The 15,850-nt window shown below is 38.9% G+C and overlaps 1 protein-coding gene across 1 annotated transcript in view; it reads right to left on the reverse strand.

Annotated features, from left to right (window-relative positions):
* Positions 1 to 15,850, reverse strand: part of dync2h1 (dynein cytoplasmic 2 heavy chain 1) — a 256,786-nt gene that overhangs the window by 161,960 nt on the left and 78,976 nt on the right. The window contains 6 exon segments of the mRNA XM_061919267.1: positions 2,326 to 2,533; positions 6,630 to 6,762; positions 7,883 to 8,014; positions 10,255 to 10,454; positions 12,966 to 13,081; positions 13,192 to 13,415. Of these exon segments, the coding sequence (XP_061775251.1) occupies positions 2,326 to 2,533; positions 6,630 to 6,762; positions 7,883 to 8,014; positions 10,255 to 10,454; positions 12,966 to 13,081; positions 13,192 to 13,415 (1,013 nt within the window).

The raw sequence follows: 15,850 nt of genomic DNA on the forward strand, positions 1-15,850 counted from the left end.
TCCTGGAGTCAAACTGGTGCCTGCTTCTTTCACCCAGTCAACATATATTTACCTGCACAGTACCTACCTTCTCTGCATTGTGTGGTAACACTGGTGCTTCCTGCTTTTAAGCGGCCATCTTGAGACGGCAGCAGCGCAGCAGCATCAGCGCAGCATTTCTTTGAAGGCTCGTTAAATCAAAACCGGAGCAGTTAGAAAAAGTATTTGCGCAACTTTTAATCAGAAGGGTTCAATCTCTTTCCTGTGCAAGTTTGAAGCTGACACAACAAACGCGCTCAGAGGAGATAATGTTTGAAAAAAGGTGACAGGTTTCTACAAAACTTTTGTTTTGAAGGGGTAATTGACAACTTCCTGTTGATTTTTGCTGAAGGATGTAAATGAATGAAATGTAGGTCTAAGTGAGACCTACATAGAAGTTTTTGTTTAATGTCCCTACGACATTTCTACCGGAAATTGCAAGCAGTTTTGTCTGTGTTTTCTTCCTAGGAGCAGTTTTGTCTGTTTTATTCCTAGGGGGCGCTAGAGCGTATTTTTTTTTGGTTCTGTTTTTTTTTAGAGCGCAATTTTGAGTTTTGGGTTTTTTTTGTTTTTTTTTATTAGATCGCAATTTTCGCCAGTCCTGATGTGTGACAGGTTTCTACAAAACTTTTTTTTTGAAGGGGTAATTGACAACTTCCTGTTGATTTTTGCTGAAGGATGTAAATGAATGAAATGTAGGCCTAAGTGAGACCTACATAGAGGTTTTTGTTTAATGTCTCTACGACATTTCTACCGGAAATTACAAGCAGTTTTGTCTGTGTTTTCTTCCTAGGAGCAGTTTTGTCTGTTTTATTCCTAGGGGGCGCTAGAGCGTTTTTTTTGTTGTTTTTTTTTTTTTTTTAAGAGCGCAATTTTGAGGTTTTTTTTTTTTTGTTTTTTTTATTAGATCGCAACTTTCGCCAGTCCTTTTGTGTGACAGGTTTCTATAAAACATTTGTTTTGAAGGGGTAATTGACAACTTCCTGTTGATTTTTGCTGAAGGATGTAAATGAATGAAATGTAGGTCTAAGTGAGACCTACATAGAAGTTTTTGTTTAATGTCTCTACGACATTTCTACCGGAAATTACAAGCAGTTTTGTCTGTGTTTTCTTCCTAGGAGCAGTTTTGTCTGTTTTATTCCTAGGGGGCGCTAGAGCGTTTTTTTGTTTTGTTTTGTTTTTTTTTAGAGCGCAATTTTGAGTTTTGGGGTTAGTTTTTTTTTATTAGATCGCAATTTTTGCCAGTCCTGGTGTGTGTGTCCAGTTTGGTTAGTTTTGAAACATTTTAAGGGGGTCAAATTACAGCTCATAGAGGCAAAAATGACTTTTTTTAGGAAACTTTTGTTTTGAAGGGGTTTTTGCCAACTTCCTGTTGATTTTTGCTGAAGAAAGTCAGTGTATGAAATGTAGGTCTAAGTCAGAACTACATAGAGTTTTTTGTTTCATGTCTCTCCGGCATTCCTAACGGAAATTACAAGCAGTTTTGTCTGTGTTTTTCCCTAGGAGGCGCTAGAGCGCAATTATGAGTTTTGGGTTTTGGTTTTTTGATTAGATCGCAAATTTCCGTTGGTCTTGATGTGTGTGTAAAATTTGGTGAGTTTTGAAGCTCAAATTACAGCTCAAAGAGGCGGCGGTATAATAATAATAAAACCTCAAAAATACAATAGGGTCCTCTGTCCCAAAGGGACATTCGCTCCCTAATAATAATAATGAATTAGATTTTAAATCGCGCTTTTCTATTATTAGATACTCAAAGCGCTCACAGAGAAGTGAGAACCCATCATTCATTAACACCTGGGTGTGGTAAGCTACATTTGTTGTGTAAGTAATACGCAACTATAACCATTAGATACTTGTTTATATTGACAAATGTGTTATTGTTTAAGGATTATTTCCTATGTTGAGCTTGAGTGCTACTGGGTGCTTAGCTGTTGTGTAGCTGCTAGCTCCTCGTGGCCTACATGTTCACCTTTTTTACACGACTTGACTGAAACTGAAGAAAATTGTTGGCTTTCCAGCTTTGCAGAAGTCTGTATCGCACGTTTTACCTGATAATCCGATACTTGTTATGTTGATATCGCACCTGCTGATTTCTGATATCGATATTAGACACCACGAATTATCAGAGTCATTTTGATATAGCATAAATGGGTCATATTTTCAACGTTATGTATGTATTTATGTTCAACTTCAGTGTAAAAATCCCAGCATGGACTCGTCGTGTGGTATCGACACCATCGTCAGTATCAGCACAGATGGTTGTGGTATCATGGAACAAGAAGTGTGACCCCCTTGACCCCAGCTGACCTGAGGAAGATCATGCCCATGCGAGAGATGGTGGCGGGGGAAGCGCAGCTGAGGTCGTGGGTCTCAAACAGGAAGTTGACGTTGGGTCCGAACTGGATGCGCTCGCCGCTGGGCATGGTGAGCAGGCGGTTGTCATCCAGCACCGAGTTGAGACTCTCCACCCACTCCGGGTCGATGTCGCCGTCACACACCATCCAGGAGATGACATCTGCCAAAAGGGAAGGGGAGAGGCCACTCTCAGCGTGGGGGGACAAAAGCATGAGAGGCGGGCCACCGTTGAACTATCTTCGAACTTCCCACGACTCAGTTTGTTCTCCGGATCTTTTGAAGTCGTTTTGATAGTAGGCTAATATAGACACTTACGTCATGTGTTGTCTTCTTTATAACACTTATATAAGACTTATTAGGTCATTTTGATAGTAGGCTATTATAGACACTTACATCATGTGTTGTCTTCTTTATAACACTTATATAATAAGACGTTTAAAGTCATTTTGATAGTAGGCTAATATAGACACTTACATCGTGTGTTGTTTTCATTATAACACTTATACAAGACTTTTAATGTCATTTTGATAGTAGGCTAACACAGACACTTACATCATGTGTTGTCTTCATTATAACACTTATATAAGACGTTTAATGTCATTTTGATAGTAGGCTAATATAGACACTTACATCGTGTGTTGTTTTCATTATAACACTTATACAAGACTTTTAATGTCATTTTGATAGTAGGCTAACATAGACACTTACATCATGTGTTGTCTTCATTATAACACTTATATAAGACTTTTAATATAATTTTTATAGTAAGCTAATATAGACACTTACATCATGTGTTGACTTCATTATAACACTTATATAATAAGACGTTTAAAGTCATTTTGATAGTAGGCTAATATAGACACTTACATCATGTGTTGTCTTCTTTATAACACTTATATAAGACTTTTAATGTCATTTTGATAGTAGGCTAATATAGACACTTACATCGTGTGTTGTTTTCATTATAACACTTATACAAGACTTTTAATGTCATTTTGATAGTAGGCTAACATAGACACTTACATCATGTGTTGTCTTCATTATAACACTTATATAAGACTTTTAATATAATTTTTATAGTAAGCTAATATAGACACTTACATCATGTGTTGACTTCATTATAACACTTATATAATAAGACGTTTAAAGTCATTTTGATAGTAGGCTAATATAGACACTTACATCGTGTGTTGTTTTCATTATAACACTTATACAAGACTTTTAATGTCATTTTGATAGTAGGCTAACATAGACACTTACATCATGTGTTGTCTTCATTATAACACTTATATAAGACTTTTAATATAATTTTTATAGTAAGCTAATATAGACACTTACATCATGTGTTGACTTCATTATAACACTTATATAATAAGACGTTTAAAGTCATTTTGATAGTAGGCTAATATAGACACTTACATCGTGTGTTGTTTTCATTATAACACTTATATAAGACTTTTAATGTCATTTTGATAGTAGGCTAATATAGACACTTACATCATGTGTTGTCTTCTTTATAACACTTATATAATAAGACGTTTAAAGTCATTTTGATAGTAGGCTAATATAGACACTTACATCGTGTGTTGTTTTCATTATAACACTTAGATAAGACTTTTAAAGTCATTTTGATAGTAGGCTAATATAGACACTTACATCATGTGTTGCCTTCATTAAAACACTTAGATAAGACTTTTAAAGTCATTTTGATAGTAGGCTAATATAGACACTTGGATCATGTGTTGTCTTCTTTATAACACTTATAAAAGACTTTTAGTTTTTTGGGCCCCAGACATATTTGGGTTTTTTGGTCCAATATGGGTATTTCAACATCTCTGGATGCCGACCCCTGACTTAGACCCTTCTGTGTCCCGAGGGCCAAACTTGTGAGGGAGCCCTTAAAATTAGAAAAAAAATCCATACATAGTATGGTTTTTAATAAGAAAAAACATCAAAATGGACCCCGCATGCTTTGATTTTTCAATGCTAAGTTACCCAATAAACAATTAATCACAAAGCAGCATAAAGTAAATCAAAGCTTATTTCTGCATCAAATAAATAGTTTGCCCTTTTCCCAAGCTGTACACTGACTACTTTAACTTACATGCAAGTTGTAAGTCCGATTGCCATGGTCTCGCCCCTTTGAGCAGATATAATAAAAGAGAGAGAGTGTGGAAATAGGACCACATCACACCACTTCTCAAATCCCTTCACTGGCTCCCCGTTCCACTCAGGATTGAATACAAAGTCTCCCTACTAACCCACCAGTGCCTCCGTGGAAAAGCCCCCCCTCTACCTCAAAGCACTGCTCACCCCCAAACCCTCCACACGACACCTCGCTGCGGACAAGCAAACCTCCTCCAACCTCCGAAGACATAGCTACGAACAATGGGAGACCGGGCTTTCCCAGTCTGTCGAACGCTCTCCCTGACCACCTGAGGGCACCACAGACTGTGGATGCTTTTAAAAAAGGCTCAAAACCCTTCTTTTTAAAAAAACCTTTTTTATAGATTTATGCATGGTAGTTCAGGCTATTAGGCTGTTCTAGTTTTTATTTTTATTTATTTCATACATAATCTTTTTATTTACTGTATTTCCTTGAATTGCTGCCCGGTATATAATATGCGCTTGCCTAGAATTACTGCCGGGTCAAACTCGTTTCGCAAAATATAATTTTTATTAGCACACGTCAAGAATTATTTTGCCAAATAATTAGCATATGCCTTGAATTTCCGCCGGGTCAAACTCGTCACGTCACGAGTGACACTTCACCTGTCATCATTTTCAAAATGGAGGAGGCTAAATTTCAATAATTTGAAATCGCATAATGGGAAGAAGATTAAGAGCTATTCAGTAGGATTTAAGCTCCAAGCTATTGAATACGCTAAAAAGAACAGTAAGCAGCTATGTTTTATTAATATACCGTAGCTGCGTGTGTCAAATATGAGTCATTAAATGACTCCCGCCTCCTGGTGGTAGAGGGCGCTAGTGATCCTTCTTGCGAGTACTCGGCTGCAGAAGAAGTGACAACAAGCAGCAAGCGTTTATTTTTTCCTCTCGCTTGCACTTTTAACATGGAGGATTACATATCTAAAATAAAACAGTTTTCTAAACTGGACTTTCAATGGAAGCAGGAGGTAATAAAGGAAGATCTCCATCGAGACAGAGAGACTTTTAAAACTGAAGAAAGATAAGGAAGACTTCTATAAACAAGTTATCGATGCTTTTGATCAGAAGGAGCTGCGCATGGACTTCATTTATAAGGAAAGGTAAGACCATAATAACGTTTTTTTTATTAAATGTGCTTTTCATGATGGTATCCTTACATCACACTCAAATTTATAACCGCAGGCCTAAATTTACCGCATGCCGTTGGTAAGCACCGGAGTGAGAAGAGGTTTTAAATTAATTAGCGCCTCGGCGGCAATTCAAGGAAATACGGTATTTTATGTTTTGAATACACTGTAGCACTTTGAGGTTGTTTGTTCAATGTAAAGCAGGGGTCGGGAACCTTTTTGGCTGAGAGAGCCAAGAAAGCCAAATATTTTTAAATGTATTTCTGTAAGAGCCATATAATAAGTTTTTTTTACACTGAACACAACTAAACGCGTGCATTTTTAAGTAAGACCAACATTTCTAGAGTAAAATAGGTCTCTTATTCTTTGTAATAACATTGTTATTCTGAAGCTAACTGTGGAAGGGGTGTGGCCTGCGGGCCTGCAGCGAACCAGGGTGTGCCAGGTCCGGCCTGGAAATCAGCGACAGGTGCTTAGAAGGCCCACCTGGGCTTTGATATCTAATCACCTGTCGCAGCAGCCAGGAGGAGAGACGGGGTTGGAGCTGGAGCCAGAGTGTGAGCGAGAACGAAAGAGACTTATTGAAAAATAAAACAATATTGTAACCCTGAAACAGGCTCTCATGTCGGTGCTTGGTGGTCTGAAGAACCCCCAGGAGGGCAAGCCCCACACTAACCAATAATAAATTACTTCTTCCTATTAACGCAACTTCTTGAACATATAAAAGCATGAGAATGTTTCATATTTTGAACGTTATTTTTAAGACTGTGATTACAAGAGGAATTATTCATTACTTATCGTGTCAAGCAATGTCAGTTCAGATTTATCCGAGAGCCAGATGCAGTCACATATGGCTCGCGAGCAATAGGTTCCCTACCCCTGATGTACAGTGTTTTTTTTTTACAAATAAAATATATTATTGTTATTATTATTAAAATGCTTGCTGAGAGGAGTTGTCACCCTGGGATTCTTTAACCACGTTTCTTGCACTGTGTGTCAGGACGCCGTCCGCCCACTCTCTGGTGTCCATGTCAATGTGTCCCAGAAGTTGTTGTTTGGACATGGCTTTGGGGTTCATGGTGTACAGCTTTACCTACGGAACAACAACAACACCTAGGTCAAATGTGCCATACCATCAAGAGCAGGGGTGCCCACACTTTTTCTGCAGGCGAGCTACTTTTCAATTGACCAACTCGAGGGGATCTACCTCATTTATATATATCATTTATATTTATTTATTTATGAAAGAGACATTTTTGTAAACAAGTTAAATGTGTTTAATGATAATACAAGCATGTGTAACACATATAGATGTCTTTCTTTCACGAAGACAAGAATATAAGTTGGTGTATTACCTGATTCTGATGACTCGCATTGATTGGAATCAGACAGTAATGATGATAACGCCCACATTTTCAAATGGAGGAGAAAAAAAGTTTTCCTTTCTGTACAATACCACATGAAAGTGGTTGGTTTTTGGCATCTAATTCATCCAGCTTCCATACACTTTACAAGAAAAACATTGGCGGCAAATTCCGTAGCTTGCTTGATTGACATTCACGGCACCCGAGGGTCTTGTGGGATGACGCTGGCTGCTGCCAGTTCATTATTATGAAAAAATGACAGAGAGGAAGGCGAGAAACACTTTTTATTTCAACAGACTTTCGCGCCGTCCCTTCCGTCAAAACTCTAAAGGCCGACTGAACATTTCCTATCTTCACAATAAAAGCCCTGCTTCATGCTGCCTGCGCTAACAAAATAAGAGTGATGTGCACGCCAGCTTTCTGAGGGATCGCTTGTGCACGCCAGTTTTGCGAGACTCTGTATTTAGTTAGCGCAGGAAGCATGAAGCAGGGCTTTTATTGTGAAGATAGGAAATGTGCAGTCGGCCTTTAGAGTTTTGACGGAAGGTACGGCGCGAGTCTGTTGAAATAAAAAGTGTTTCTCGCCTTCCTCTCGGTCATATTTTCGTAATAATGATCTTGCAGCAGCCAGCGTCATCTCACAAGACCCTCCGGTACCGTGAATGTCATTTAAGTGACGTCTTGGTGAAAATTGATGATCACTCATTTTTAGGTCTATTTTTTTTAAAAGCCTGGCTGGAGATCGACTGGTAGCTCGCGATCGACGTAATGGGCACCCCTGATCAAGAGGGATGACCACCTCCGAATGAGAGGCGGTGTTTCAAAAAGGAGTATGAATGCATCACTCACCACTCTGCCGGTCTTATTGAGAGCGGCCCGCAGCGTCCTCCATAGGGTGGACTTCCCCGCTCCACTCGGCCCCACGATCACAACACCCATGCGCTGTCTCAGCTGCTCATTCAGCTCCAGGGCCTTCTTCAGCTGCAGTGCACACATTCAGTCCGTCACAACACATCAAGGTTTCCTGTGTGCGCACAACTTTACTACCTAAACAACATCGGAGGAGTAGTGTCCAAAGCAGACTTGGAAAGACTAATCCATGCCTTGGTCTGCAGCATGTTTGATAATTGTCATGGTCTTCTCACTGGGCTCTGTTTAGCAGTGGTTCTCAACCTTTTTTCAGTGATGTACCCCCTGTGAACATTTTTTTAATTAAAGTACCCCCTTGATAAAAAAGTAAAATACAGCACTATGTCATCTATTTCTAAATTCATTAAATTGTATAACAGTACAAAATATTGCTCATTTGTAGTGGTCTTTCTTATACCATGTGTAAAAAAAGATATAAAAATAACTAAAAACTTGTTGAAAAATAAACAAGTGATTCAATTATAAATAAAGATTTCTACACATAGAAGTAATCATCAACTTAAAGTGCCCTCTTTGGGGATTGTAATAGAGATCCATCAACTTCATTCTAAACATTTCTGCTGCTCAAGTCCTGAGTGGAACGAGGAAATACAACCATATTAGTCCAGAATTATGCTGCTCAAGTCCTGGCTAGAACCAGGAAATAAATGGGTTAAATGATAAATGGGTTGTACTTGTATAGCGCTTTTCTACCTTCAAGGTACTCAAAGCGCTTTGACACTACTTCCACATTTACCCATTCACACACACATTCACACACTGATGGAGGGAGCTGCCATGCAAGGCGCCAACCAGCACCCATCAGGAGCAAGGGTGAAGTGTCTTGCTCAGGACACAACGGACGTGACGAAGTTGGTACCAGGTGGGGCTTGAAACAGGGACCCTCGGGTTGCGCACGGCCACTCTCCCACTGCGCCACGCCGTCCCATAAACACGACCATATTAGTCCAGAGTGCTGCTGCTTGAGTTCTGACTAGGTCCAGGTAATACGGCCACATTAGTGCAGAATGCTGCTGCTCAAGTCCTGACTGGAACCAGGAAATAAGACCATATTACTCCAGAATAATGCTGTTCGAGTCCTGAGTGGAACCAAGAAATACGACCATATTAGTGCAGAATGCTGCTGCTCAAGTCCTGAGTGGAACCAAGAAATACGACCATATTAGTGCAGAATGCTGCTGCTCAAGTCCTGACTGGAACCAAGAAATACGACCATATTACTCCAGAATTATGCTGCTCGAGTCCTGACTAGAACCAGGAAATACGACCATATTAGTGCAGAATGCTGCTGCTCAAGTCCTCTGTGGAACCAAGAAATACGACCATGTTAGTGCAGAATGCTGCTGCTCAAGTCCTGAGTGGAACGAGGAAATACAACCATATTAGTCCAGAATTATGCTGCTCAAGTCCTGGCTAGAACCAGGAAATAAATGGGTTAAATGATAAATGGGTTGTACTTGTATAGCGCTTTTCTACCTTCAAGGTACTCAAAGCGCTTTGACACTACTTCCACATTTACCCATTCACACACACATTCACACACTGATGCAGGGAGCTGCCATGCAAGGCGCCAACCAGCACCCATCAGGAGCAAGGGTGAAGTGTCTTGCTCAGGACACAACGGACGTGACGAAGTTGGTACTAGGTGGGGCTTGAACCAGGGACCCTCGGGTTGCGCACAGCCACTCTACCACTGTGCCACGCCGTCCCATAAATACGACCATATTAGTCCAGAGTGCTGCTGCTTGAGTTCTGACTAGGTCCAGGTAATACAACCACATTAGTGCAGAATGCTGCTGCTCAAGTCCTGACTGGAACCAGGAAATACGACCATATTACTCCAGAATAATGCTGTTCGAGTCCTGAGTGGAACCAAGAAATACGACCATATTAGTGCAGAATGCTGCTGCTCAAGTCGTGAGTGGAACCAAGAAATACGACCATATTAGTGCAGAATGCTGCTGCTCAAGTCGTGAGTGGAACCAAGAAATACGACCATATTACTCCAGAATTATGCTGCTCGAGTCCTGACTAGAACCAGGAAACACGACCATATTAGTGCAGAATGCTGCTGCTTAAGTCCTCTGTGGAACCAAGAAATACGACCATATTACTCCAGAATTATGCTGCTTGAGTCCTGACTAGAACCAGGAAATACGACCATGTTAGTCAAGAGTGCTGCTGCTCGAGTTCTAACCGGAACCAGGAAATGCGACCATATGAGTGTTGGTGTGGACTTGGTATGAATATATTGATACTTTTGACAACCCCTGGAGAAAAGCCACACCCACCTGGGTAGGTATAGGCTCCAGCCGACTCTCTTTATAGACCTGTTCCAGGGCCTGCGTGAGGGCGGCGTCCTCAACGTCGGTGAAGTCCACCCCAGAGAAGACGTCTCTCAGCAGGGCGTCAAAGCGCGAGCTATCAGCAAAGGTCAGCTTGGACATGGTGTTGAGTCGCAGGGCCTGGACCACCAGATTGCTCTCTTGGACTGCACACAGCAAGGAAGCACGCTCAGTGCAATGACTTTGAATACTTGGCCGGCCTAAACATTGACGGGGCGCCGGGGAGCCGTGGCCACACAGGCGGGGCCCGAGATAAAGGGCGAGGAGTGAGGATTTAAGCCAGACGGAAAGCATGCGAGTGGCAGAGAGAAAGAGATAAGATACAGTGAGTGCAGACAAATTACAGCCTGAGGTTTATACTTGGAAAAAGTTCTAGGAGTTGGGGTCAATTGATGTTTGGAGGGCAAATACAAAGAACACAACCAGTTTATGGCTCTTTGATGGGACACCAATCTTCAAGAGCCGTTCCTTTTAAAGAGTCTTTAAAGAGTCGTTCAAAAGACGGACTTGTTTTTAATCAAGTATTATAAGATATACCAAGGGACGTAGCAGAAGAATGTTGTTTTCACAAACATTACTCTTTTAGTGGTAATTATACTGAAATGTTTCCATGGTAAACAGTCCATATTGGCGGTGACATCATTAGTTTGAATTGTCCCTCACCTAAGACAATGTGCAGCATTTTAACAATATAAACAAACATACAAATAATATGTAGGAATAAAACGCATGAATTATTAAAAAACTACCAAAGAAATTAGGATATAATAGAAATGTGAGTACAAAATACCCTCTAAACTGGCGTTAAAAGAACTTGTATATATGTACATATATACAAACATATATATTATAAATACTATACATACATATATACAATATATATATATATATATATATACACGTGCACACTATATATATACATACATACTATATATACTATATGTATATATACATACATACCATATATACTATATATATATATATATATATATATATATACATACATACTATATATACAATATATATACACATATATATACACACACACAATATGTATATATATATATATATATTAGGGGTGGGCAAATTAATGTGTTATTTACGAGTTAACTCATCAATCTATTAATGCCGACAATTATTTTATCGCGCATTTGCGTATGTTGTTTACATGCTTTTATTTTGTTAACGCCTTTTCTTAACAAGATGGCGTCGCCCGGCGTGGAGGGGCTCTTGGTAAAGATGGAACATTTGGCAAAAATACCGGACAATTCTGCAAATGTCCTGGCTGGCTTACAGCGTGGTCACTCCGGGATCACTTACGACCGCCAGCCAATTCTGGATGTGGATAGATCGGGCCGTTTTGGACTGAATGAGGCGTGCTTGCTAGAGCGGCTAGCTAGCATGGGAATACTTTGCCGGCTACATCCAGCGGCCTGTGAAGCAGCGGAGTATATGTGTTGTCTGTCTATTTATCAATAATGCAGACCAGGAGTGTTGGCTGAGTTCTTAACGTTTACTTTCAGAGCGTGCATATCACAACATACAAGATGCCGTCATGGCGACACAACCTATACATGCTCCTCACTCCTGTTGCATGCTGGGTAGGGTAGTTCTTTTTTTCCCTGGCTCATAACATCACAATATAGTACCATGTATATGATGCCTTCAGTTTATCAAAGCACTAAGCAAACAATCGGAAAATTCCCATCATATCAATTCCTAGATATGGTCATAATTATTTTAAGTGCACTACGCAGAATAAACACAACATTATTAATATTGCTACTACGGATAATTTGATCAAAAATTCCCTAAAACAGCCCACTAGCTATAATATAGGTTTTTTAAACATAAGATCCCTGATAAAAAAAAATGTTTCCGCTGTTACCTCAGAAATTGCCTGTTCAGATGTTATGATTGTGGCTCAGAGATTTGTATGTAGATTATATTTATTTTCCATAACAAACAGGATAACTTAAATACCCTGGCAGTGGCAATAAGCTGAAATGTTTGTATTTACATTTTTGGAGTTGATTTTCATCAAATATGCTATTTAACTGCTACTGTTTAACAAGGACTGATTTAAATTGTGTTTAAACAACAAATGTTTTGGCGCTTTTGTTCATGTGGGAGAATATTCCAATAAAGGTGCACTACACACTACTTTTGAATTCATTATTGGGCTTTGCGTATACAATGCAGTTACTCGCGATTAATCGGAGAAATAGTGCGATTAACTTCGATTAAAATTTTTAATCGTTGCCCAGCCCTAATATATATATATATATATATATATATATATATATATATATATATATATACATATATATATATATATATATATATATATACAAAATTTGCACGTGCATAAAAAACAAGCTCCCAAACAAAACGGCTCATAACTGGCAATCGTTCACTTAAAAGAGCCGTTCAAAAGACTCCATTAGTTAGTGAAGGTCACATCTCTAATGCACACTTAAGCGTAACCCTCACTGTCCTCCACTTATGGTGCCTGTACGCTTTTCGGGCAGCGAATCTGATTGCGGCGTTCACATTGGTCAGACTTACTTCCTGTTGCTGACCGTTTTGTACTTGTCAGTTTATGTTTGCAGGTGACAACATGAGTTCCACCTTGCTGCTCAAACCACACAACTCACTCTTGTCCTGGCCATGGCTCCTCCTCTGCTGCTGCAGCAAGCGACCACAGGCCTTCAGCACGGTCTTCAAAGCACGCAAACCCCAGTCGTAGTGCTGCTGCGGGGTCAACAGCTCCCTGGGCGCCACAAGGACAAAGGCTTAGCCATCGTGAAACATTACAATCAATAGACCAGCAGCTGCTTCCAAACAACCAAGGACAGCAACACAGTTGAGTGCAAGTTGTACCTGGACAGGTTAAAGATGGCCACCAGTTTGCCACCCAGCCTTTGTCCCTCCTTAAAGCCCTCAGAGTACAAGATGACTTCGGCGATGAGGTCATTGTCGGGTTTGCTCATGGCCACCGGCCTGAAGAGCTGCTTTAGGTTGTCTGGAAGCTTCTGTCGGCCCCCGTACCCTTTTCCTGCTGGGTTCATGGTGATGAACACCCCCGAGTTTGGGTTCAGTTCCACCTGGATAAGGAACAACACAAGCTGAATATTTCCTGGCAACATAAGATGTGTTGTAATCACTTAGAGGGAAACGGCACTTTTTTATGGAATTTTCTTCAAAATCATGAAAGTTTTGGTGAAAAATAACTGAAATAGGACATGTTATTTCCCCAAAACAAATGATTATTTTCCTCACAATGAAAACATTCCACTTACATGTGTGTCAATTTCCATGATATTCTGTGTTTTAACAGCGGATACCGTTTCATTGACCAATTCTCTGACTTTGTCCGCGGTAACGTTAGTGCAAAAATCATGTACCTTAATTTTTGTTGAGTTTAGTGATTATCGATTGGGCATTTTAGACATGTGTCAAGTTAAAAGAATCACCATGGTAAGATCCCAAACTTCTAGTAGACGTGCTCTTTTCTCACACTCCTCATATGTTGCACTGTCACAAGCTCCGGAATTTGAACTAAACGATTACCTATATATATATATATATATAATATATATATAGAACAAACATATATAGTAATACATAGAAATATATGTGTATATGTATATATACATATATATACACAATTCATACATAAATATAGTACATACATACATATATAAGTATACAAACATATATACATACATATACACAAACATATATACATATATATATACACAAACATATATACATATACATATATACAAACATGCATACATACATAATGGCATTGACCATATATACACACACACATACTATATATGATAGTATATATATATATACTATATAGTATATAATTATATATATATACATATATATATAATACATACATACATTTTCTATACATGCATATACATATACAAACATACCTATATATATACATACATATATATAAATACATACATATATACGATATACATACATACACATACATAAATACATACATACACACACGTACATACATACATACATAAATACATACACACACCATCCATCCCATTCCTACCGCGTTATTCCCTTTCGGGGTCGCTGGCGCCTATCTCAGCTACAATGGGGCGGAAGGCGGGTAACACCCTGGACAAGTCGCCGACGCTCATCGCAGGGCCAACACAAATAGACAGACAACATTCACACTCACATTCACACACTAGGGCCCCATTTAGTGTTGCCAATCAACCTATCGCCAGGTGCATGTCTTATATACATAGTTGTATATATGTATACATATATAAACATGTATATATGCATACAGTATATATACATACATATACATACTGTATATATGTATGCATACCACACACACACACATATATATATATATATATATACAGTATACACACACGCACACACACACACACATATATACATATATATATATATATATATAATATATATATTTATGTATATATATAGACATATCCAGTATACACACAAACACACACACACACACACACACACACACACACACACACATATACATATATATATATATATACTATATATATATATTTATGTATATATATAGACATATCCAGTATACACACAAACACACACACACACAATACCAGGGGTCGGCAACCCAAAATGTTGAAAGAGCCATATTGGACCAAAAATACAAAAACAAATCTGTCTGGAGCCGCAAAAAACTAAAAGCCATATTTCATACATATATTGTGTCATGAGATATAAACTGAATTAAGAGGACTTAAAGGGAACTAAATGAGCTCAAATACAGCTACACATGAGACATAGTGATGCAATATTTACATATAGCTAGCCTAAATAGCATGTTAGCATCGATTAGCTTGCAGTCAAGCAGTGACCAAATATGTCTGATTAGCACTCCACACAAGACAATAACATCAACAAAACTCACCTTTGTGCATTCACGCACAACGATTATAGTTCGGTGCACAAAATGAGACAGAAAAAGAAGTGGCATAAAGTCGGAGAAAGTTGTACATATAAACAAATCACGGTGAGTTCAAGGACCGCCAAAATTAGTAGGACAAAACGGCACTCGCTAAATACTCGAATCAGTGAAGCATGTTTAATATAAACAGTTTGCTTTATAACAATTAGGGAGGTTTGTGTCATGTTTGTCCTCCTGCAGAAACCATATTGAAACAAAAAAAATATTTTTTTCCCCTTCATTTTTTCCATTTTTAATACATTTTTGAAAAAGCTCCAGAGAGCCACTAGGGCAGTGCCGCATGCGGCTCCTATTATATTAATAGTTAATATAATTAGATATTAAAAGTAGGTGAAAGTCAACTCCTACTTCCATGACGACCTCCTTAAAGTGTTGTAATCAATCAGAAATATCAAGCAGCTAAAATACACCAAACAGAAATAAGTGTGGAGAGCGTTTTTAATTTTTCTCCTCATGCTTTGTAACGGATGGGTTGTAACGGATGGGTGTAATTCAGATTGTTTTATGGTGAATGGACGTTTTTAT

Source organism: Nerophis ophidion, linkage group LG13, assembly GCF_033978795.1.
Source record: "Nerophis ophidion isolate RoL-2023_Sa linkage group LG13, RoL_Noph_v1.0, whole genome shotgun sequence".
Taxonomy (NCBI): Eukaryota; Metazoa; Chordata; class Actinopteri; order Syngnathiformes; family Syngnathidae; genus Nerophis; species Nerophis ophidion.